The sequence below is a fragment of the Choloepus didactylus genome, chromosome 7, assembly GCF_015220235.1.
Source record: "Choloepus didactylus isolate mChoDid1 chromosome 7, mChoDid1.pri, whole genome shotgun sequence".
NCBI lineage: Eukaryota > Metazoa > Chordata > Mammalia > Pilosa > Megalonychidae > Choloepus > Choloepus didactylus.
In genome coordinates, this window is record NC_051313.1 from 5,709,769 (window position 1) to 5,735,777 (window position 26,009).

At 40.9% G+C, this 26,009-nt stretch overlaps 1 protein-coding gene across 1 annotated transcript; it reads left to right on the forward strand.

The window, feature by feature from the left end:
- Nucleotides 1-894: 894 nt before the first annotated feature.
- On the forward strand, nucleotides 895-16,464 carry NMBR (neuromedin B receptor). The gene is made up of 3 exons (XM_037844275.1): nucleotides 895-1,316; nucleotides 11,628-11,976; nucleotides 15,275-16,464. The coding sequence occupies exons 1-3, from the start codon at nucleotides 895-897 to the stop codon at nucleotides 15,674-15,676; spliced, it is 1,173 nt and encodes a 390-aa protein (XP_037700203.1). The 3' UTR covers nucleotides 15,677-16,464.
- The last annotated feature ends 9,545 nt before the right edge of the window (nucleotides 16,465-26,009 follow it).

The window sequence follows — 26,009 nt, forward strand, 5'->3', positions numbered from 1 at the left end:
TCACACACAATGGAATACCACACAGTAATGAAAAAGTGTTTCCGGCAAAAGCACGGGTGGCTGTCACTGATGTGGTGTGAAATCTCAGGAGCAGGTCAGCTAACCTAAGACGATAAACGGCGGAAGAGTGGGTCGGATTGTTGGTTGTGGATGGTGATTAAATTAAGCTGAGCCCTTCAGAATTGTGCTCTTATTGCTTCTTCTATTGCAGTAGAAGGTAAGTGTGAAAATCATGTGCCAGCTGAGGGAAAGAGTGTCTACATTTGGGGTGAAGAAGGTGGGTGACACAAGTGTGGGGAGGGGAGCGCATTCGGTCCCTTCATCACATGTCCACATGTCGCTGGTTCTCTTCCCTAAAATCGGGGCTCCCTCCCCAGGGATTTGCCAGCTCACCCCCCCAAATCCTCCCAGGTCCGCAAACTTCTTGCCGCGGCTCCTCCCGCGGGGAGGTGGGTAGGGGCGGGTGCGTGGAGGGCCGCGGTGTGCGACGGGGGACCCGCCGCTCCTCTCCAGCTCGCGCAGGGCGCAGGAGCCGCGGGAGGAGGAGGCCCTGCGGGCGCCGGGTGGGCTCGGGCCGCGGAGCCCCGGGAGCGCGGAGCGAGCGCCAGGTGCCGTCCGCGAGGCCAGGGGGACCGTCCGCGTTCACCGAAGGGGGGGGTCTCCGGGACAGCGGGAGAAAACCACTGAAGATGGGAGCAAAGACGCGATTGCTTGGCGTTTTTCTTTTCTTCTCTTTTCTTTTTTTTTTCAGTTGGGAGCCAGCAGGCGCCAGCGCGCCCCTTCTAGCAGTGGGCACCCGGGCTCCGTCCTCTCCGCCTCGCTAGGGCGGGACGCGTCCCCCAAGGGTGCGCCCGGGCGCGTGGGAACTCCACGGGCCCTCCGGGAAAAGGGACCATGCCTCCGCAGATCCTCTCCAACCTGTCCCTGAGCGCGGACGCCGGTCCCGGCGGCTTAGTTCCGGGGGTGTCGGAGCGGGATTTCCTGGGCGCCCCCGACGGGCCCCCCGCGGAGCTGGCGCTGCGCTGCGCGATCCCGTCCCTGTACCTGCTCATCGTCACGGTGGGCGTGCTGGGCAACGTGCTGCTGCTGAAGACCTTCGTCGCCACCGGCGCCTTGAGGAGCGTCCCCAACATCTTCATCTCCAACCTGGCCGCCGGGGACGTGCTGCTGCTGCTCACCTGCGTGCCGGTGGACGCCTCGCGCTACCTCTTCGACGAGTGGGTGTTTGGCCAGGTGGGCTGCAAGCTGATCCCGGCCATCCAGCTCACCTCCGTGGGGGTGTCGGTGTTCACGCTCACGGCGCTCAGCGCCGACAGGTGAGACACAGGTAGCGGTGGGGGAGGGCGGGGCGGCGGGGGGGGGGCACACCTGGACAAGAGAGGGGAGAAGGACAGGGAGGCTGGGAGGGGCCGGGAGGGAGAGAGTGTCTAGGATGAATGTCAGTGGTGCAAAAACAGAGTGAAATGTGAAGCTTGAACAAACTATGATGAGAAAAGCATTTTTAAAAAAACAATTAAAATGGTTTTAGTTTGAAAGTAGCTTTTAAATCGCATATCCTAGGGTTTTTGTTGTTGTTGTTGTTGTTTTCTACGTTAGGAATCTTTATTAGCATCCTCACTCTGTTGCACAGAAAAGCTGTAGGATAAACGTGCAACAGTGCATCTCTCTTATAGAAGCTGAGTGTGTGCCCACAACCTGAAAAGTGCACTTTCCTGTCCCGGTAGGACAAGAACCTGACGTGTAAGAATGTCTGCTTTAGTATGGAGGAAATCATAGATTTGTTTCCAAATAAGAGAAAGCATCATATATCCTTATTAACTAAATTATATCTTCTTCAACAAAATATATCTTCTTCAGACAGATGACTTTATATATTCTTCTTGTTTGATTCCTGAAGTCAAGCAATAGGCTGTTTTCTTAAACAGGTAGGAACCAAATTTTAGGATCTTACAACAATGCTGTAAAAACCTCTCTGATACCAGCTCTGCTTTTCACATGCTCTAAGGGTGTGGAGTGTCCATCATGTTTACCATGTGGATCCACTAGTTCAGTCTTTTCCAGGGGTGGACACTGAGGTCCAGGGCCTGTAAATCCCCCTGGAGAGCTGGGAGGGGAGTCAGGGCCCCCTGAGGCTCGGCCCAGCGCCCCCACCCTCCCCTCTATCCAGGCTTTGGGGCATGTAAGGCAGAGCTTGAACAAAAGAGGAGGGACTGTCTGGTGTGGGCTGGGGTGGCAAAGTGGACTGGGAAGCATCATTTGCATGGAGGGGGTGGTCTCATCCCCCTGCGGTGGGATTAAATTTAACCATTCAGGAAAACCATTTAACTCAGATAATTATGGGGTGCCCACTCTCCTCCTCTTTAGTTTATGTACTAAATTATTAATAAATTGCATTTCCTGGTAATTGCAATAATTTCTTCATGTCACTTTGGTATTGAAAAGTTAATCTTCATTGAAGAAAACACAATACTGGGTGAAAAGTTGAGAGATACTATCTTTTTTAACTGGATATCATTGACTTTTCAAATTTCTGTAATATACTCTCTAAAAATCTACATTCCTGTAAAATTGGGTGCATTTTGTGAAAATTATACACTGCATTTTATTTATCTGACACCATTTGTATTACCTTTTTAAACCAGTTTCCTTCGATTTCCATAACTGAAAGGGGGCATTTTAGTTTAGTTGCCCTTCTTGAAGGGACCCATTTTGATAAGAAAGTTAACATAGTTCTATTTAATGATTAGAATCAAGCCTAATGAATAGCTATCACCGTAAAAGTTAAAATTACTATCATTATTCTTTCATTCTTAAAAAGTAGCATTAGTACCAAGACCCAGATCCCTGAGTCTATTTCACACCAATTTTCTCAATCTATTGTCATGGAGAGCCAGGTAGAACTGTCCTGACCAAGGTCAGAAAAAATGTAAGTCCTCCTGTTTTTATGGAATTTCATTGTTTCATATGTGTATCGTGTCCTTTGTGAATACAGCATGGAGACATAAATCATAACAATGATAAATAAAAGGCGGGCTGCCTCTGCCACTTGGCTCACTGGCTGCTCGTGCCTCTCCGTGTGTGTTTTGGAGGTGTAAAACAGGGAACCTGAGTCACTGGTGACAAAATTACAGAGCAGATTCCAATATTCCCTTGAAATGGTTTGGAAACGGCTTTTTATATGTTGTCAACACTTCTATTTTTCTTCTGGTATGTGGTAATCACATATTCATTAGTATTTGATCTCCTTATACTTTATTTCACCTGTTGTTTTGGTTTTGGAAACCATTGTAAGGCCAATTGCTCTTGATACTAGGCACAACATTTTGTGAACAAGGCACTGTTACTATTGCTATTTTAAAGTTAAGAAAACTGAGGCTTGACATTAAGCAACATTTTCATGATATCATAGCTAGTAAGCAATGGAGCCAGGATTTGAACTCAGTTATTACTTTCCCAGGTTTAGGAAATTATTACTGGTCTTGCCTATTTAACAGCAGTTTGAAAAGATACATTTAAAACAAAACACCCTAGATTTTTAAAAAGCAGGATGCAAAACTTATTCATTAGGGTGAAAGATTATCATAAAATATAAATTAAAAGAGGAAACAAATATAAAAATTAGTAGTTGTAGCAATTAGAAAATAAAGGGAAAAAACTTAAAACTTAGTAAGTTACAAGGACATAGATTTTTTTTCAAAAGAAGCTAAATTGTTCGACCAAATATCCTATCATCATATGTTGGCTTAACTGCTGTGTCTTTGCCTAAGGAAATAAAGATAGAGAGTCTAAGAAGTCACAGACCACAGCATTGCAAGCAAAGAAAAAAAGGAGGAGAGGTAAATTAAAAAAAAAACTCACCCTGATGTGGAGAGGAGACTTGAATATGATTGATGCATCACTGATGTCAGTTTTGTGTGTGCAGGCACACACACACACACACACACACACACACCACGGGACACTGGCACGCATGTCTGCAGCGGGGCTTGGTGGTGCCCTGTCTTGCTGCCTCTTACAGCAGCTGCATTTCCAACTTAGAATGTCATTTCTTTAGCTCTTGAAGAACTTTGGCCTTTAAAGGCCCATTGTTAAAATGCAAATAACCCTTAGAAATTTGTTCCCCTTTTTCCCTTTATAGAAAAAAAATAATTCCTACAGATGCTGAGTGTTAAATTACAAACTTAAGTTATTTAAACATATAAAGCTAAATATTGACTCCTTATTCTAGTAACTTATATAACTGCTAACTGAAATGCATTCATAAATTAAATTAAAAAGAACCCAAACTATAAAACAATAAAAATGAGATTAATATTACTTAATGTTGTTTTGCTATTGATACTAAGTATTCGATGTTGGTTTTAATGCAGATATGATTGCATCAAATCTGATTAAAGTGCAGATGTATTAAAAGTTCAAGCTTTTGTTTGCTGGTTAAGACAATCAGATTTAATTCCGTAGCTGAACTGGTAGACAGAGCCTTGAATCACTAATATTATTTGGATATTATGCCAATGCAAATAGAGATGCTCTTCAGGAATTATTTGTTCAAATATGGAGAGAGACTGCATACAGGCCCCACGGCCCATGACCCAGTCCCAGGGCCTGACAGCCTCTTCCTCAGCCTGTCCCTAGCGTGTCATCTGCTTCTGGTTCTCACCAAAACCCCGACTGAAGTTCAGGTCCTGGGTAAGCAGCTGCTCCCGAGTGAAGGTGGCCTCCCCTGCAGCTCAGAGTCCCGGACAGCCCCCAGGGGAAGCCCCCACCTCCCTGCTCGGGCTGAAATTGGTGCTCAGAGCGAATTTCCAAACTCTTTTTCCAGAATCCCCCTGGCCACACAGACCCGAGAGATAACACAAGCAACCAGAGTGATGGTTTATTTATTTTCAACCTGTTCCAAAAGAATGTAAGGCAGCTTAAAAATAAAGGTACATGTAGCAGGGATGAAAAAGGGAGGACAATCAGGTGTCGGACAATAGGTGAGTCTAACGGATAAACGAAAAAACATAAGACGACCCCTGCTTTTGCAGAGTGTGAGTGATAAGTTTTCCTGTGAGCTTTCTGGCTGCCCATACAAAAAGGATAATTTGTTTTCCATTGTAGTGCTGAGTTGTTATTTTTATATAACCGAAGAAACAGGATGCATGCATTATGATTTCTGTGCTTGTTTTATTAGATTTCGATTTGAATTCACGTGATTTATTATTAAGTAGCCTTTGTGAAATTTGACTCCAATAATTAGATATCTTTTCATCATTGATTGCAGATATTTCTAGCTCATTTCCTTTTCCCTTCTCTTTAGAAGAAATCATGCACATTGGATTAGAAACGTGTATCAGTCTCACAATATTCATAATATTGCCATAATTTATATAGTGCTTTATAGGTTTTGAAGAGCACTTTTCTACCTTCATCTGATACCTGGGCTTGCTCTAGGTAAGGAGGGGATGCACCGGGTGGGCTTATTGGCATCCGGGGACTAGCCCAGCATCTGCTAATGGACAACCATTTTACTTGGAGGAAAGGATAAAATAAGACGCAACCCAAGTCCATAAGGCAGCATTTTCCTCACTTGCAAAATAAGAACAGTATCTCCACCTGCAGAGCCGGTGGCTCCTCCTTCCTCCCTTTTCAGTACTGAGGGGAGAGAGGCCCCAGAGGAGATGGACGGTGGTAGCAGAGGGGGCACCTGGAGGTCACCCACCCTTCACACCCTTCACACCCTTCCATGTCCTCACAGTTTACGCTCCTTTTGTTCTGCCCCACCTCTCAGTGGAAAGAAAGGGCCACCGAGGTGTACCTCTCAGTCTCCTGCCTGAAGGGATGAATTTGGAGAAGGGGCCATCTGTTTTGGCCGAGCCACGAGGGCCAAGGTGAGCAGTCTCTCCTTATTGCTCGCTGCCACCAGCAGTGCAGGACCTATTTGTGTGGTTCGAAAACCAAAAACAAAAATGACAAGTCACCTTGGTCCTCCCAATTGCTGATTGTTCAGGAGACATGATCAGTTTCCAAGATCTTTAATAATTCTAACTGGTGCTTTATTTTCTCATACTCAGCAAGTTCTTACTTAAAATTTTTAGTCCTTATTTAATGATTTGTTTATCGTATTTCTGAAAACGTTGATGCTGATATGAGATTTTTTCATCTAAAAAATTTTAAATTATGCAAACATTTTGTTTTAACTTGACGTATTTCCACATTTTAAAAAGAGGCTTATGGGAAAATAAAAATGAAAAACTCAAAAAGCATAGAAAAGAAAAAAAATAAAAATGAATCCATGATCTAAAATAATTGTTTAGTACTTCTCTCCCATTTATATGATATCTAAGGTTAATGAGAAAGGATTTCAATGGAGATCTCAATTTCTTTAATGTTGTATACTCAGGATAAATACTAGAAGGTAGTTGGAAAAAGAAGGTGGAAGAAAGGTTAAAGGAGGAGGATAGAAAGGAAATAGGCTGAGAAAGAGAAGAGAGAGGAAGATGGGTTAAGTTCTCTCCAGCCAGGCAAGCAGGATCACCTCCAAACTGGCCTAGATTAGTAGACCTCTCTCCTCTTTGTACACATCTCAGGAGATCGATTGTACAGCCAACTCATGACCGCAATTCTAGTCCTCATTTCTCACTTTAGGAAACTCTTCTTATGTAAGTTAACTACCTTCAGCTGACCATGAAGTTGGTTTCCTCTGATTTAGCTTTCCATGGAAATGGGCTTTTCTTTTCTTTTCTGTGCTTCTTCTATTATAATCACTTTCTTTGTTCCTCCCTCCCTCCCTCCCTTCCAACACTAATTGATTGTCGACTATGTGCAGTGATTCAAAGGTGAATAAAACAAAGTGGAATTAATGACATTAGTCAGTTCATATCTCAGCAGCGGAGGCTGATGTATTACAGTGAAACCTGGAATGTGTGATTGTGGAAGAAGGAACAAAGTTCCATGGGATTACGAAGGAAGGAGCAGCTCTCTCTGTGCGTGGGAGAAGTATCGTACACCTAGACTCCACTCTCCAAATTTCCACTCCCTGGGCTAAATAATTCAGTATCCTTGTTCTGTCCTGACAGTACTTTATCAATCATTTTGTAGTTCCTTTAAAGCTCACCCAAGTTCTACTCGTATTTTTTATTCCCTTGAAGTTGAGGGCAGTGGGTGCTATCTTCTGGAAAGGATTGGTCCATTATTTTGTGGGGAAGCTGGTAAGATTATTTTTAGCTCCTTGTAGAATCCCCACCCCAACCCAGATACATTGACAACCTGTTATTTGGAAAGTTCATTTGTGTATTTTCTATAAACATGCCTTAATTAAATTTCCTTTATTAGTATTCTTTTTTTGTTTCCATATGACCAAGGTTATTTTCAGTTCCATTTCCTGCTCCAAAGTAATGATCCAGTTTAGTATTGCTAGCTTCAAATTTAATGAGATGTCTCTACTTATTCTAGTTATTGATACAAAATATTCAATGCTGCTTGGCCTATAGGCTACTCCTTGTGCAAATTGCTGATTTACTGAAGTTCTGGGCAAGACATTCTATTTTCAGTTATCAATAGGTCTTCAAGGAGAGCAATTATCAATAGGTCTTCAGGGAGAGCAGAAATAAACATTAAACAGTTATTCATTCATGGAATTCCCTTTGAGCCACCTATCTGTCATTACATTATCTTCATTTTTTTCTTATGCAAATCTTCATTGCGAATGTTTTTCAGATTTTAATGAACTTTTTCTTTACATTCCTTTATTGTTTGTGGAAATTTGAGGGAATATTTTGAAAATTAACATTGTTTCAATGGTTGTAATTTAAGTCAAATTGATTTTTTAAAAAGAACCACATTTTTTTCTGAGAGATCCACACCTTAAAATCGTATTAGAAACCAATTTTAGATTATGAAAGCTCAATTTAAAGGTGATTGCAGATTTTTATACAGAATATATGAAAATGTAGGTTTTACAGATATTTTAAAAGAATATGAAAAATTACATGCTAGTACTTTGAAGGTTTAGTTTCTTCCCTGCAAAAAAAAAAAGATTTTTCAATTGAGGAAACATAATTACAGACAAAAGTTAAATCTTCCCAATTAAATATACCGCTGATTTTAAAAGGACAACGAGATCCAATGTTTAAAAATTGACAGAATACATAAAACCTTTAATCTTTCATTGCATTCTCTGCAGTGTGCTATAGTTGAAAAATAAAATTTGGATTCACAAGATGCATGGCCTTCATCCTGAGTCATCTGTTTACTGGCTCTGCCATTATTTGAACATCATTGAAGCCCTTAGTGAGGTGGTACCCCAGAAAAACATGTTCTTAAATTTAATCCATTCCTCTGGGTGTGAACCCATTGTAAGTAGGACCTTTTGATGCCTTGATTTGGATTTCTCCTAGCCTCAAAACCATGAGCCAATAAATCCCCATTGTTTAAGCTGACCCATTGCGTGGTTGCTTTGCTTTATCAAGGAGGAAACGAAAACACTTTATCTCTATTAGCTTTCCTGTAAAATGGGGAACTAACCACTTTTATCACGTAAGATTAATTATATGAAATGAAATAATTAACATGAAAACATTTTTAGCTGTGGATTTCTGCAGAACTACTGCTATATCATCTATGTGTCAGTGTGACACTGACTCACTAATACATCTAATCACAGATGCACTCAGTAATTAGAAATAGGCATTGACGTGGGAAGCAAATTTATCCTGTTGTAAAATTAATGAAGATGGTGTCTCCGCCCACCATAGCCTGTCCTCAGTGCCCTTCGTCACAGACTGGCTGGCTGTGACCCGCTGCCTTCACCAGGTGACCTACTGTCACTCTTCCCCAGGAAACTCACTGTCATTTAAGTAAGAGAAGGTGTTTCCCAGGTAGTTCTCACCTTTTCAAAGTGGCACGCCACGTGTTATGTTATTTTTTTTAATGTCATTTATACTTTTAGACATTCTATCATGTGATAATGCATAGATATTTCTTAACTTATAAATTTATCAATTTCATTCAGAATGTTTTGCTGCTAAAAAATATCAATACTTAAAAAAATGAAGTGCCATATTGGAAAGGGCAGGCCTCTCATCCAGACACTGAGCTTCTGCTGGCTCCCAGACCCCTTGCTGCCGAGACCCCCCCCACCCCCAGCAGGAGGGAGGCTTCTGGAAGGGCACTCGCTGCCTCAGCTGGCTGTCTCCAGAGGTGGTTTCCAAACCTGGCTGCACGTCACAGGCACCTGGAAATCCCACGAAAATGCAGAGTCCCATTTGGCACTTCGGTGGATCTGGGGTGAACTGAATGCTCTATCTTTATTCAGTATTTCAGGTGCTTGTGGAGGTTGATCCAGTGTGGATGTCATGAGAGGAAACCGTGTCCCGCTTCACCTCCCTTCCCACCCCAGCCTCGTAGCCAGCTACCACCACCCAGGCTGCCAGAACTGCTCCTAACGAAGATCTCCTTTAGCTCAGCCCATGTTGTCCTTATTAATTTTACAAATTCTTACGGGGGCCAGGCATTGTGTCACATGCAGCATGGCTGAGACAGGCAGTTTCAAGGGTCTTTGTTCTTTACTATTGGGGAGTATTTGGTACAAGAGGCTGCACGTTCCTCTGTTCAATTCTCTCTTCCCCCACCCCCCAATACCTTCTCTCCTTCTGTTTCTCAGATGTTCACCCATAGGCTCCTCACTGACCTGCCTCAGGTTAAATGACAGTTCAGTAAGGAAGAAAAAAACAATACAATTCTGCGTTATGTAGCTAGAAAGGCTTGTGGAAATAAGGAGGTGATTTTGAGGAGTTGTAACAACTTTATATAAGTTAAAAAAGTGATCTAATTTTCATTAAGTATTTTGCATTATGATTAAATTTGATTATCTATTTACATTAAATTTAGATTTAACACAGATATGATGAGCAAGATTCACAACAGGTATTAATGAAGAAGCATATCTATTTATTAATGTGTAATTTTCAAATGGTGATTATGTTCTCTTTGATTCTTTATTGATTTTTCTCTAATTTTCAGTTTTCATTTAGGGATATCTTCTAAGGCTCTTTATAAGAGAAAACATAACTTTTCACATACTGTTTACTCATATACCATATTAAATGAGAATGTTTTTTATTATGAGGGACCGCTTTATCCTCACATTTTCCATGAACATTTGAAGGAAGCATGATGAAATTTGTCCGTATTAATTTGTACCAAATAATTTGTACTAAGTAATCAAATCATTAAATAAGGACTAAAAATTTTAAGAACTTGCTGAGTGTGAGAAAATAAAGCACCAGTTAGAATTATTAAAGATCAGTGTTCTCTGATTTTTAAAATAAATCTTTTTATGTATTAATCTGATAAAAAAAATTTTTAAAAACAGAAAAAAATAACAAATTCTAGTACCTGGTTACAAATCTTTCAGTCTCCTAAAAACACAGGGTGGAATGCTCGGTGCCAGATACCTTATTTATTTGGTTGTCCAGGTCCTTTGTCTCTTGTTTCACAGGGAAAATCGTTTAGATTGAAACATGTACTTCCTTTCCCCTGTGCACCAAGGTTCTGAGAACGACACTGGACACGATCCAGCAGAAGAGACAGGCTCCAGCACAGCTGGGAAGGCAGCTATCCCTGCGCTGGGTGGGAAGTCCCAACAGCAGACCTTAGCTATTTCTTAGACAGCTTGAATTATTCAGAAGTTTTAGAACATCAGGCTAATTCGAATGTGAATATAGAGAAGTACAGGACACTGGTGTGTTTCTGAACTGCTAATATCCAGGCACTGTTGTAGGTGCTTTCTAATTTTTTTCCTAATCACAAAACTTTGCAGGAGGTACTTTTATTCCCAATTTACAGATGGAAAAAGCCAGACCTCATGTGATTTTTCAAAGGGGCAACCAATCAGATATGTCTGAATAAAATCTCTTTATTACTTATTGCTACCTCCCAGGTATACTATAACCTGAAAGACTTGTAAAGACAAATATAAATAATTTGAGGTTTCCATACCATTTTGGGTTCTTGCATTGTTATTACCTTACTTACTGTGTATGATTGAGGTAGTATAGAAAGTTTTTGTGCCGGAATATGGTTTGTTTGCTGGAATATTTTGTTTGCTTCTAGGAGAGTGGTGGTTGGGAAAAGAGAGGATTTGGTGGGGACATGGCATTAAATAAGCCTGAACTATAAAGAGAATATTGTCCCATTTTCAGTTCTTTCAGTCTTCATGGTTGGACTATGGGCAAAATCCAGTCTGGATTCGTCTCTAATCAAAGTCTCCAATTAGTCATTATTTTCTAAGGATTAATGTCCTTAGAAAAAAAGCGAAGGTCTCAGGCTCAGAAACTGTAGAAGAGAACAGGTGAATTTAGAAATATTTTGTGGAAGTTGTATATTTTATGGTTATTTCCTGTCTCTAACAATTATAGTGGAGATGCTAGATCTGGAAAAACTGGTGCCGGGTAAGGAGATCACACACTTGGGAAATGCCGAGTGAGATGTCCTCTCTCTCCCTGGCCACTGGGCAGTGGGATGGCTGGAGCCAGGGAGCCCCGGGGGCTGGGAAACAGCCAGCGGAAATGGGGTGGCGGCCCCTTCTCGTAGCCAAGTAGGATTTTGTGAAGAGGAGTCATGTGAGCCGCTGTGTCCTCCAGGTACCGAGCCATCGTGAACCCCATGGACGTGCAGGCATCAGGGGCGCTGCTGTGCACCTGTGCCAAGGTGGGCGGCATCTGGGTGGTCTCGGTGCTGCTGTCCGTCCCCGAGGCCGTGTTCGCCCAGGTGGCCCCCGTCGCCGGCCTGGACAACGGCAGCTTCGCGGCCTGCATCCCCTACCCGCAGGCGGACGAGCTGCACCCCAAGGTCCACTCCGTGCTCCTCTTCTTGGTCTATTTCCTCGTCCCGCTGGCTGTCATCAGCGTGTATTATTACCACATCGCAAAGACCCTGATTAAGAGTGCTCACAATCTCCCCGGAGAATCCAACGGGCACACCCAAAAGCAGGTAAGCCGGCAGGTGGGCGCGTCGTGAGACACTGCTGTCCGTCGCAGGTAAGCCGGGCAGGTGTGCACGTGGTGAGACACTGCTGTCCGTCCTCTCTCATGGGCTGACTGGCTTTATCGAGAGGGACGTTAGGGATCCCCTCGCGGGTCATCTCAGAGCTCCCCAGAGTCCCACCTGCCGGAGCAGCCTGAAATTCCACCATCTTTGAAGGCTTTTCTTCAAGTGCAAATATTCATGTAGAGAACAGCACAATAAATCAGAATCTTTCACATTTTTAAGTACAAATGTGCTTAACTATTGGTTCTTCTCCCATTAGCCCAAACAGGAGGACAGGGGTCTGGAGGAGAGATACCCAAGAAAAGACTGTCAGCCCTGCCCGGGGTCTGGGGATGGCTTGGGTGGGGGGTGGGAGAGGAGGCTGGGAACAGAGAGGGAGGGGGTGGTAGAAGAGCCATCCTGGGTGTAAAGCAAACCTTCCCTGCAAGGATTGTCCACCACCACTGCCTCCTTCCCTACGCTTCACTGAAGGAGATGCGGAAGGAGTGTCAGATAGAACCTATGGTGCTACTCCACCAAGTGAGTGAAATACTGCCCAGGCAGGGCAGAGTTTCAGTGGTTTGTCTGAGCATCCTAGAGATGACCTTCTTCTAAGGGCTTCTGTAGGTGCATGGAGATCATGCGTGCCCATCCCCTAGTTTGAGGGTGAAACTATTAATTCCAGATGTTTACAAGTCACTGAAGGTGGAAACACATACCAGGCCCTTTATCAACAGCAGAACCAGGTGGAAGCTTCTTGCATGGCAGGTCACCTCCATTTGTTGAGGACCATCTACATCAGAGATCCACATCTGCTTTTAAAAAGGCTAAAAACTCAACCAATTATTAAAGTGACTGTTAGATAAAACAATAGATTAATCAAAGCAAAATATTTAGTGCATAGACTACACTTTTTCCTTTATGTTCAGTTCTTTTATTCAGATACCTGTGATCCAATTTGTGTCTCAATTTCGGTGTTTGACTTTTTGTTTTGGTTTCTAAAGTTGAGATCTTCCCTTGCTCTCCCCCCTCTTTTTTTTTTTTAATGCAATTTTATTGTGATATAATCACATAACATACAATCATTCAAACTGTACAGTCAGTTGTTCACAGTATCATCAAATAGTTGTACTTTCATCATCACAATTAATCTTTGAACATTTTCATTACTCCAAAAAATAAAATAAAAATTAAAATAAAAAAGAACATCCAAAACATCACATGCCCCTCTTCCCCCCATTATTCATTTACTTTTCTAACATACAGTTTAATTGAGATATATTCACACACCCTACAGTGTGTACACTTATTCACAGCACCATCATACAGTGGTGCGTTCATCACCAGAATCAATTTTTGAACCTTTTCCTTACTCCAAAATAAAAATAACAGTGAAAAAGAACACCCAAAACTTTCCATCCCCTCCATCCCACACTATTCCTCCTCTAACTCTTTCCCCATTTTTCCACTCATCCATCCATACACTGGATAAAGGGAGTGCAAACCACAAAGTTTTCACAATCAGACAGTCGCACTGTGCAAGCTACTAGTTATGCAATCATCTTCAAGAATCAGGGTCACTAGGTTGCAGTTCAACAGCTTCAGGTATTTCCCTGTAGCCATTCCAACACACTAACAACTAAAAGGTGACATCCCTGTAGCTCATAAGAATACCCTCCAGAGTGATCCCTCGACTCCATTTGAAATCTCTCAGCCACTGGAACCTTATTTTGTTTCATCACTCTTCCCCGTTTTGGTCAAGAAGAGCCTCTCAATCCCACAGTGCTGGGTCCAAGCTTATCTCCAAGAGTCATTTCCCATGTTTCCAGGGGGTTTACACCCCTGGAGTCATGTCCCACATAGGGGGGAGGGCAGTGAGTTCAACTGCTGAGTGGGCTTAGAGAGAGAGGCCACATCTGAGCAACAAAGAGGCTCTCTAGGGGGGACTCCTAGGCACAATTATAAGTGGGCTTAGCCTCTCCTTTGCAGCAACCAGCCTCACAAGGGAGACCCCCCAGACTGAGGGCTTGGCCCACCAAATTGGCAGTCCTTAATGTTTGTGAGAGAATCAGCAATAATTTCCACCCTCTTTTTTATTTTGAAAATGGACTTGGTTCTGCCTCGTATTTGAGAGTTTTTCTTGTGGAACCTATAAACTCAGGCTGGGTGCCTGGGTCTCGACGTGCCCAGAGACCATCTCAACATGCACATCTCCAAGCCTACATTGTGGTGGAGCTGCTGAGCCCAAGCACCACCTGCCAGGGAGGGCGCTGCCAAGGAAGACGCATTTCACGGTGGCCTCCTCGCCCCAGGGACACACGTGGAGGAATGCAGTCTGTTCCCTAATCTGACCCCTTCCAGGCTTCTCCAGCATATTCCAGTTGACTAAAGGCTGTTTTAGCTCAGAAAATATTATATTGCCTACTATCGGTGTCTTTGGATAAATTATGGTTCATGTTCACATTGCCTTATTTAAATACTTAAATAAATTGGACAGCTATGAGCTAAACTTTGGACTCTAGATGTTAGGGAATGGTTTTTAGATTAAATAAAAGATTAATGTCCAATTTTTGAAATTTGTCCAATTATCACATTCTTGAAACCTATCTATAAAGTAGTAAACACTGTTTGCACATTTTATGAAAAGAAAGAAAACACCTTTATATTTTTAAAGGTAACCTAACATCATAATGCTTACGGGATTGACAGTTATGTTGTTTGCTTTTGATTTGCATGAGTCAGGAGTTTACATATCAGGTTCTTTTTTCTGGATAAGGGTTAGAAAAGTCATGCCCTGTTTAACAGAGCATTTTTTTCCTATCTAAAATGACTAATGTTTGAAAAGTACTTAAGCTTGAATATATTCTATGGCTTATTAATTCAGCAGATATAATGCAAAAAGAAATGATTTATATTTATAGTGAACACAATGAGACTTTAAGAAAAGATGAAAACAGTTAAAAATAAGAGAACATTTGTTTAAGATCATGCTTTTCAAATGAAACTATAGCCATTTATCCATAAGTTATCTAGCCTTGCATAAGCTGTCAAATATTTTAAGGTGAAATTAGTGTAGTGACCAAAATAGGTTCCCTTGAACTGTTAAAAATCATCAATCTGCTGAGGAAATGAAATCGTTTTTGCATCTTTGGATTCATTTTCATGCTATGATAAGTTTTACTCCTTTTTGGCCATGATCAATTACGGATGCGGTGACTCCGTTTTCATTTGAACCAATGGGCATGTTTTCTTGCATTTTCAGATGGAAACACGGAGACGCCTGGCTAAGATTGTGCTGGTCTTTGTGGGCTGTTTCGTCTTCTGCTGGTTTCCAAATCACATCCTCTACCTGTATCGGTCTTTCAACTATAAGGAGATAGATCTGTCACTAGGACACATGATTGTCACCTTGGTTGCCCGGATTCTGAGCTTTTGCAATTCTTGTGTCAACCCTTTTGCCCTGTACCTGCTCAGCGAGAGCTTCAGGAGGCATTTCAACAGCCAGCTCTGCTGTGGGGGGGCGTCCTCCCGAGGGGGCTCAGCCAGAAGCTTCCTCAGCTCTTCCGCCGTGCGCACCACGTCCCTGAAAAGCCACGCCAAGAACGTGGTGGCCGACCCCGCTGTGCTAAACGGGCCCAGCACCAGGCAGGAGAGGGCGCCGTGAAGCCCGCCGGGCAGCTCCCGCCTGGAAAGCAGCTTTCCTATCCCTGTCGAGCAGGGTGGAACGAGACACTCCTCACCATTCTTACTATTGCTCAGCTCATTCGTTGGAGGATTTCCCAGTTGACTTAGAAAAACCAAGACAAATATGACTAGTATTTTTTCTCAGAGCACGTCTTTAAATTACCGTAAAAAACATATATTGCTCACATTAAAAGCTATTTGAAAGGCAGTTCCAATCAGTCAATATTGCTTCAGGATTTAGGCTATTGCTAGAGCCAACTCCAGCATGTTTATCTTAAAATCGTTTGATCTTGACACAGGAAATAAGTTCATGTATTGACTCAACTGTTTAATAAGGGTAATATTCGAACTCCTATTATTTGAAAGATAAGTCGTATTTCCTGGGTGACTTTTATTCATGGGTGGTACATGTGCTTACCTCTGTCATTTTAATACAGTTATAGAAAGTGGAGCATAATCAAAAATCAGTAATACTGAATGAGATTCTTTGCATGATTAATCAAAATTTATAGAAATAGTTTACATTAGTAACTTCTAGGTCCGTGACTAAAAGCTTTGATGGCATTTGTATTATGAATGGCAAGTGTAAATAAATATAAAATGGGTATCATGTGTCCAAATAGCAAAACTATGACTCAGAAATTAGCATGGCTAACTTTGTTAATGTTGCTGAATCCCTGACTTTTGGATGATTCTGTATAGATATGATGAGATTTGTGTAATTCTGGTGCATTCAACCATCTACTCGTCATCTCTTACAACAGCTGTCTGACAATTGTGTGGGTGTCACTTAGGAACTTCTTCTCTGCATGAATTCAGAGCTTTCCCTGTATCGCTGGGCTTAGTTCACTAATATGTAAACCTGGTCTTGAATAAATGCTACAAGCTACCCCCTCTTAAGGGTGTATCAATAAATCTAATAATGATTCAATATATTTCATACTATTTCTCTTTCCAAATTTGCTGAGTAGAAGTAAATTGTAAACCTAATTAGTAAGTTATGTTAAGTTCTTCCTTAACTCCCCTAACCTATACAAGTTAAGATATGAAATATTCAAGCTTAAACAGCAATGGAAAATATAGATGCAACCAATTTACTATGATAGCTAATATAATAGTAATAATAATAACATTAATCAAGTGTTTTATACATTCTAAGCATAATCCTAGAGCTTTGCAAGTACTATCTAATTTAATCCTCAGTATAACCCCTGAGGTGAACAAGAGAAGGATCAATTTGGCAGGGCATGAAGTTGCACAATTGGGACAATCTTTTTATTGAAAAGTAGACACAGTTTTGCAAAGTTTACAAAAGCAGCTCATCATGTGAACACATTTCCAGGCCCCCGACTTAGTCTTCCTGAACGCCCTGGTGAGGCCACCTCTGAAGAAGACCTTGCTATGATCTTTACGGCGTAGATTAGGAGATTGAGGCTTAGAGATATGAAGTCACTTACAGTTACACAGCCTTGCGGAAGAGCTCGGATCTCAAAACCAGACACCTCACCAGGGTGTGGAATCCCCCGTTCCACCACTGCTCAGTTGTGGCTTTCTTCCACCTCAAATAGCGTTCCTAACCTGCTGTGGAAAGCTGTAGGTCCTCTCATCAGAAAACTGCACAAGCAAATCACCCACACAAATTTTATTTTGACTTTGGGTATTTTAGAAACTTTTTAAGGCCCATCTATGGTACCCTAAAGAGTGATGAGCCGCAGGGTAAGAATGCTTGGTCGATGCAAAATCTTTCTCCTTGCTGCTGTATACACACACACACACACACACACACACACACACACACACTGCATATATATGTATATATTAAAGTTTGCAATATATATGCATATATATCTTGCAAGTTCTTTTTAGTTTCATATATAGATATATATAGTTTCATATTTATATTTATATCTTGTAAATATACATAGATACAAGATATACATAAATATGTATATGAAAAATACATCTATAGGAAACAGGATATATGTACGTCACAAGCATAAATTCCTGATAATTTAAAGTTGAGTATAATGTTGCTACATAATCTGATATCTGATTTGTTTTTCAAGAATGAAGAACAAATTTTTCATTAAATATTTTAGAAAACTTTCACTTATGCATATATTGTTAAAAGTAATTTTTTGTAACGAAGCTAATTGAGTAATAGGGGTGCTATAAATTTCAGTTTTCCTTTTGTAAGAAAAGAATTTTAACAATAGCTACCCATCTGAATATTTTCAAGATTGGCTATTTGCATGTCCCTTCTGGCTAAATATTTCTTATTTTCTTGCTGATTGCTCTTTATGTTGCTATTTATGTTTATGGTAGATGGAATCATGTCCCCCACAAAAATCTTAAACCCAAATCCCATGGGTGTGAACTCATTTGTAAATAGGGTATTTGGAGCTGGTAAGGCCAAACAAAATCAGAGTGGGCCTGAATCCAACATAACTGGATCTTCATCCACAGGGGAAATTTAGATGGAGTCAGTCAGTAAAAGACAGACAGCCAGGAGGAGACAGAAGACAGACGGCCAGGGGGCAGAGGTGGAGATTGCTTTGCATGCCAGCAAACCAGCCCCGGAATCTACAGACTTCAGGGAAAGCCTGGCGGTGCCAACATCTTCCTTTTGGGCTTCTCACCTCCAAACTGCGAGCCGAGAAGTTGTTCAAGCCACCCAGGGTGTGGTAATTGTCACAGCAGCCCTGGCAAGCCAAGACAATGCTAGAATTTCTCTCAGTGTTGAGGCCTCCCCTTTATCTGTTCATAAATTAAGCAGGTTGAGGATTATCTGTAAAAGCAGTTTTTTTTAACCTGGCTATTGTACTCTACTGCTTGGTTACAATTCTAATTCACTCATTAACTGTTAGGATTTCTTGTTGTCAAGAAGTTCTGTGTATTGCACCATCTTCTCAAACATGCCCTCTCTTTGGAATAGCTAGCCGAGAGTTACTGTAATAGTACAGATGCCGTGATATATGATCCTACTAGTTATAGTATTTAACATTTGCTTTCATCACAGATTTTCCAAATGAAGCAAACTTCATGCCTTACACATGCACACACTCACACACACATGATACTGGCTGCACATCAAATTTAGCACTTACACTTTGGTGTTTATTGTATTTTATTTATGTTTAATTTATATTTACTTATTTTATATATTTATCTTTAGAAAAATTTATATTAATCTCTGGGGATTTGGTGATTTTAATAGTTATTATTATTAAAGAACAAAGTTAAAAGGAAAAAAACACAAATTTATCTGTAAATTACACTATTCAAGGAAACCAATCTAATGATACATATTAGCCAGAAGGTGAACAAAACCCTGAAATTCCAATGTGTTAAAAATGTATAGAAACAAATCAACTTTTGGAAAGGTAATAATTTCCTGATGCATACAATGCCATTAGCAGTCTCTTAATTTAAGGAAATATTTCAGGAAAACGCTGTATCAAATGTGGTAACAGCCACAATGTAGAGAAATTTCACCAAATTGTTATTATTTTTAATGTAGATACAGGATATGTCTTTTTTATGTGAGTCTTCTCTTTAAACCAATAGTAGTTTAAAGAAATTAAAAAAAGGGTAGGATCCTTGGAACCAGAGAATGCTCCCTTTAAGGTTTCATCTGTAAAATGGGTTAACAACATTGCAAGGGTGAAATTAAGCAATGTCAGCAAAGTACTCACCCAATGCTGGGGTAATCACACATGCTCAACAAAGGCAGATCCTTCATCATGTTTTAGAGTATCTTTCCTTGTGTAATACAAGAATAATAAAATTTATTAAACATTTACTATGTGCTACATCCTGCCCTATATCCTTTACAGCAATGCATCATAATTAGCTCATAAGGCAGGCGTATTTTGGATTCCCATGGTGTGAGGAGGCAACTGGGGCTCAGTTTAAATAAACAGTAGAGATGATGTTGCAAGAACTAGTTGTTGAGCTCTTGTCTACTTGACTTTGAAGTCATATACTCAGTCTACAGTCAATACCATAGTCAGTGCAGGAATCCGGAGATCAGATAATTCCTTGGAAGATAGAAATAAACTTGTCAATATTTTTCTCCCTGGAATATGGAGGTTATTTAAAGATGGAAGACAAGAAGGATAGTTCTCTGAGTTTATCCATCATTCCTAGGGTAAAGTCAATGGCTTTAATTGTGGGTCCCTCATTTAAATACCTTCATAAATTTGAATTTCATACATAAAAATGTAGCGCATTTCTGCCCACAAATTTGTTTCTCCATGTTGTGCATGCTATATATTCTGACTTGCTAATGCTGCCATTATGCAAAATACCAGAAATGGATTGACTTTTATAAAGGGGGTTTATTTGGTTACAAATTTGGAGTCCTAAGACCATAAAAATGTGCAAACCAAGGCATCAACAAGAGGATACCTTCACTGAAGAGTGACTGATGGCATCTGGAACCCCTCTGTCAGCTGGGAAGGCACGTGGCTGGCGTCTGCTGGTCCTTTGCTCCCAAACTCTGGGTTTCATCTCTTAGCTGAGCATCTTCAAACATCCTTCTGCCTCCAACTCCAAGCATCTCTAAGCATCTCTTCTCATCAGCAAGCATCTAGGTCTGTGTCGGCCCTTAGCTTCTCTCTTAAATATTCCAGTGGACTAATCAAGGCCTACCCTGAGTGGGAGGGGTCAAATCTCCATGGAACATTCAATCAAGAGGTCACCCTAATCAAAAAGAGTAATAAATCTGCCCCTACAAGATTGCATTAAAGAATATGGCTTTTGGGGGAACATAATATATCCAAACTGCCATACTAGATAAAAAAGGAGAGAGGAATAAAACATTTTTGGTACCCAAACATTTATTTTATTTGAGTACTTGTTTGTTAGAATATGTCTTAGATGTTTATACGATCCTACAGAGTTGTAAAATAATTAATGGATTTTGACCAAGTGTAATTTTTCCATTTACTAATATTTTATTTCTGACTTCACTACTCACTCAGGAAATATTTCCACTGAGTTTCTGAGAAATGAGATGTTTTGATTGCCAGGCTTCTATGAAAATAGAATAAGCAAATGTATTTCAACATCAAATAAAATAACATGTTTTCTGCAGAATTAAGAAAAATGAGGGTAGGGCAAGGAGTGAGTAAATATGGTTAGATTTGGTGGAAAAAGTCATGCTTTGGAAAGTTGTAAAAGAAGAGAGCTAAAGAAACTATGGTTATAACCACATCCCTTATGATCATTGGAGGGAGTGTTACTTAAATGCTGTGGTTACAGAATTTTACACAATTTCTTTTCCTAAATTATTTTGCAGAGTTATTCCAAGTGCTCTGTTTTTTTCATATGTTGTGTCTTTCACCAAAATTTCAGGCAAGAAATTTTCTTCTATGCAGAGCCAATCTAAATTGTGGTGGGTACTTTGTATCTGAAGTGGTGTATAAGAAAACCTAACCAAGATTTCATTTCTGGGAACTAACTCTCCTCTTGAGTAACAAACAGATACTAATTAACCATTATCCCGGATAGTAGAAAAATAAAAGAAATTAAAACCTCTGAGGGTTCTAAAAAGTATTTTACAAAATAGTTAATGGCACTTAATAGAACTATTTGCAATGGGAAACCTGTAATCATTTGTGATATTTTGGCATAGCAGGTAATCAAATCTGGACATGAATTGCAACAATGTTCAAGTATTGTTTTCCCATAGTACAGAAGCTTAATTGGGAAACATCAATTTATACTTAAAACTTTACATTTTCTGCTGAATGTTAGAAATCCATTTGCTTTGATTCTCTGGTACTCTGCCACTTTCTTCAAGTGAAAAAGGGTAAACCTCAGAGTAGAATGCACATTTCATGCGTTTCTTTATGCGTACGTGTGCAAAGAACTGAGAGCCGGTAGGCATGTTCCCAGGAGAGGAGAGAAGTAGAGGAAACGCCCGCAAAGCCTTGTCACAAGCCCCCGTCGTCAGACTCAGTCTTCCTCGGGGGTTCCGGCTTGTCGGTGTCGCCCAGACGGCCAAGCAGGAGGAACTTGGTGGAGCAGAGCCGTGCTCTCTTGAAGACACGATAAAATTCAATGACTAATCGAATTTAGTGCACGTTTCTAACTTACTTTAAAAACATAAATTTATCCAAATAGCAAATTACCCACAGCACTGTTATTTTTGCCTATGTGTTTAATCAAATAAATCTCTTGGAATTGATGAGAGCCGTGTCAGAGTGCACGCGGGATCTCAGGTGCGAGCTGCGTCTCGTTTTTCTACCAGCCGAAGCTGTAATAAGCTGTCTAGAACATTTAAAAATTAGACTTGCCTTTCATCTCCAGGCAGTTTGCCAAGAAGCATATTAATGGGACGTAGCACTGTTTGAATAAAATGATTTGGCATATCTCACTGCACAGACAGGAGGATACATTTTCTTTCAGGAGAATTTATTATTAGAGAATGAAATCAAGGATAGAAAACAAAGATAAATGTTTGAACGTTGTGACTTTTAGTTCTTCATTTTATATTGAATGCAACAGTGGCTTCTTTTTAATTAACAAAATATTACTTTGTGAAATCAAGGTGGGAAAGATTTCTTTGAAGACGAAATGACGAAGTTCGGGAATGCAGTTTTACAATCTTCTAACTCGGTGTCAATTCGGGAAACTTATATTTAAATTATTTTGTAAGTATATCTTTTTGCTAACATTTCCTCAAATCATTCAAAACCTAAATATCACAGTAAATATCATTTCCTATTATGATGATAATTACACAATTATTTTTGTCAAGACCAGTGTCCTGCTAAGTACTTGTAAGGAACATTTTATTTCCCCTCTGCAATAATTTTATTAAAAATCAAGCTAGTAATAAAGACACAAATGACCCAGTTTCACTACCTGCAAGCCCACTTTTCTCTTTCCTGGCTTCAATGACAATGCACATTTTTCTTTTATTAGACAACAATGATGATTTTGAGGTTTGCAAAATTGCATGTATTCTTATTTACTGTGGTGATTTGGAGCTATCTACCCCAGAAAAACATGCTCATAAACCTAATCCTTTCCTGTGGGTATGAACTCATTGTCAGTAGGACCTTTTGACAAGGTAACTTCAGTTAAGGTGTGGTCCACATCAGTCAGGGTGGGTCTTAATCTTACTACTAGAGTCCTTTATAAGGAGAATGAAATTCTGACCCAGGGAGAGAGAGAAAGCCACAGAGGGAGCCTCCAGAGCTGAAAGTCAGTGGAACCTTGGAGAGAAGGGAGATCCCAGGAGAAGCCGCCATGTGCACGGCTACGTGACAGAGGAGCCCAGAACCAAGGATTGCCACCAGCTGGCCCCAGAATCCAGTCTTTGGGGAGAAACTGTTGCCTTGATGACACTTTGACTTGGACTTCTCCTAGCCTCAACACCATGCGCCAATGGACTCCCGCTGCTTAAGCCAACCCATTGCAAGGTAGTTGATTTAGCAGTGAGGAAAAGCAAACAGGGATCTACCCATCAATCCTAGAGTTATTTAGGGCATTAGTGTGATTGTCTCAATCAGAATGTGCCATTTAGATTTCTAAGATGCATTTTTTTCTTATAACAAAAATTTGTCTATGACTTTGGACTTTTGGCTCTAAGAGAGGATTTTCTTTTCTTCTGTGCTTGCCCTGTTGATGGTGGTGGATGCCAGCTTGAACTATTTTCATGAAAAATAATATCCAAAATAATAACTAAACTCATACTTGAGATTCTCAAAATTTTAAAAGTACTCATCATTAATTGATATTCATCATATTAAAGGAAGCCTTGCAGAATTAAATGCTCAGAATGAGGGATTTGATGGTAGTTTGCTTTAAACCCCTCAGTTATGATTTGGCAACATATAGCTTGTGGGAACATGCTGGTTTGTGGAATGAAAAATCCCATGTCCTATATTAGTGTCTTAGTTTTGTGGGGCTGCTATATTAAAGTACCACAACTGGGTGGATTAAAACAACAGAAATGCATTGTATTATCTCACAGCTCTGGGGGCCAGATGTCTGAAATCAAGGTGTCAGCAGGGTTGTGCTCCCTCTGAACCGTGCAGGGGAGGAGACTTCCTGCCCCTCCCGGCTCCTGCTGGAGGCCGGTCACCCTTGGTGCTCCTGGCTGGTGGCCGCATCACTCCCCTTGCTGCCTCTGCTTTCACACGGCTGCTTCTCCCTGCAGGGGACTCTGTGCCCAAGTCACATTGGATCAGGCCCTCCCCGGTCATCTTCACTGACTCCGTCTGCAATGGCTCTAATTCCAAATAAGGTCCCATGCAGAGCTCCTGGGGATTGGGACTTCAACACCTCCTTTTTGGGGATATAATTCAACCTATAACAGTATGGCTTCCCCTTATTTTAAAGGATAATGAATTTAATTCAAGTCAAATTAGAATCATTTCCAATCTGAGCTTTTTTTCCTTAGCATCGTGGCCTTGTTGAATGACTGTTTACTTTGAATATTGTGTCACTTTTAGTGAATGAACTGCTCCTTGATAATATCATCAGAGGTCATTGACTGCAATTATTCTATCTCTTTAAAGCAAGTGTAATTATTTTTTGTATTATTTGATTTAATTAAAAAGCTTAGTGTGTCATGAATAACTTAAATCTTTTTGGGTAATAACATGAATTCATCAAACTCCATTTTGAGGGCCATGATCTGAGGAAAACATATAAAAGAGAAGGCAAATGTATAAAATCAGTAGGTGCTTACAAAGAGGAGAAAGGCATATTGCAGAATGTGAAACCTATGAGGATTAGAGATAAATGGAAAAAGGCTCACGTTGCTCTTTTTGGACACAGATGTTTTGACTGAAGAAAAGTTGGGTCTAATTTTAACCACATACTCTAACAAAACAGAAAATTGTCCCTCTCAGTACACTTTTTGAGAGAGTCTTTACTTCAGTCAAACTTCAGTGTTTGAGGGGTCTTTTCTCCTTTGCAATTTAATGTTAAACTGTATGAGGTTTGGCGAATATATGAATGTCTTGCATGGTTTTCAGTTGATGTAACAGTCTTTTGTAATAATTAGAACTACTGTTGGGGAAAGTATTTTTGGAGCATATTCTTGAGAACTGTATTATAGGTTTTAATGCACTTTAGCATTGGAACCTTCAATCTCCTCTTATAGAGGTGTGAAAAAGTCATGACACATGAAAAAAAGAGCCCTTAACTCAAATTTTCAAATGGTTGTGCACGGCAAAGTGAGAGTGCCATGGTCTGGAATCCTGATACTAAAATTGGTCTTTAAAGAGTGCCTTTCATTTGTTTTTTTTTGTGCACATCTGTTATGCTCGGATGGCATCCTCATTTCCTGGAGACTTAAAAAGCAATATTGTTTTGACAGAGTGCCAAACATCTGGAGTGAAAACAAAACATCCACACAATCACCTGCTCTGGATATTTCAAAGACATCTCAACGTTAACATGTCTGCAGCTAATTCATCATCCCCAAACTTGGTTCTCCCAGGTCTTCCACATTTTGGCAAATGTTGTGTAGTCTGGATACTGACCCAAACCCTACATGTTCAGTTCCAACCAAAGGCCGTTAAAGAGGCGTCTCCTGCCAGGCCTCACAGGGGAGAGCTGCCCTCCGCCGCAGACGTGGTGCACAGCCGGTGCCCTGCCATCCAGGAAGGGGGTTCCGGTCAAGGACTTAGGGCCCTGTGGACGAACATCTTATCCATATCTGCATTCCTAGCCCAGGCACCTCTGTTTCGAAGCCTTGACACCAAGACCTTCCTCAGGACCCCGCTGGAATCTTCTTGTCGGGCAGAAGAGACAAAAGACTTGAAGACATGTTTTTCCACTCTGACTCAGTACTCAGTGAGATTCCACTCTTAAGTCTTCCCTCTTTCTCTCCTCGCTGGCTTCCCAGATCCATAAAACAGCAGAAGCCATTTGTTCAGGACTGTCTCAGCAGCGAGACATCCCCCGTCCCCCATGTCTATGCCCATCTGTCTGCCTCCAGCCCAGTGATCCTCTTCCATGGGGGAAATGCAACACGGGGGGAGCTGGCACTTTCTGCAGGTTAACCTCTTGCTTGTACCATCACAGTAAGTGATTAAAGATGTGGTTGTTACTTTTATTTTGGCTTGTTCTCTTAATCGGCTATTCTGATACCTGGCAGCTCAGCTCCGTCAGCTCAGCTCTGTTCAGCTCTTGACAAATGTCATGCCTTCCCCATTTAATGAAGGGAAACAAACCCAGTGTTATAATTCATAATTCCACATTCTCTTCTCTCCTACACTGATACCATCAGCAAGTCCTGTTGACTCTTCTTCCAAAGTGTATCTCAAGTCTTGCACTATCTTGCCATT

Excerpts from the sequence above, each read along its gene's own strand:
- NMBR (XM_037844275.1), top strand. The coding sequence starts at position 895 with ATGCCTCCGCAGATCCTCTCCAACCTGTCCCTGAGCGCGGACGCCGGT. Across the intron at positions 1,317-11,627 it reads ACGGCGCTCAGCGCCGACAG|GTACCGAGCCATCGTGAACC; the intron begins GTGAGACACAGG and ends TGTGTCCTCCAG. Across the intron at positions 11,977-15,274 it reads ACGGGCACACCCAAAAGCAG|ATGGAAACACGGAGACGCCT; the intron begins GTAAGCCGGCAG and ends TTGCATTTTCAG.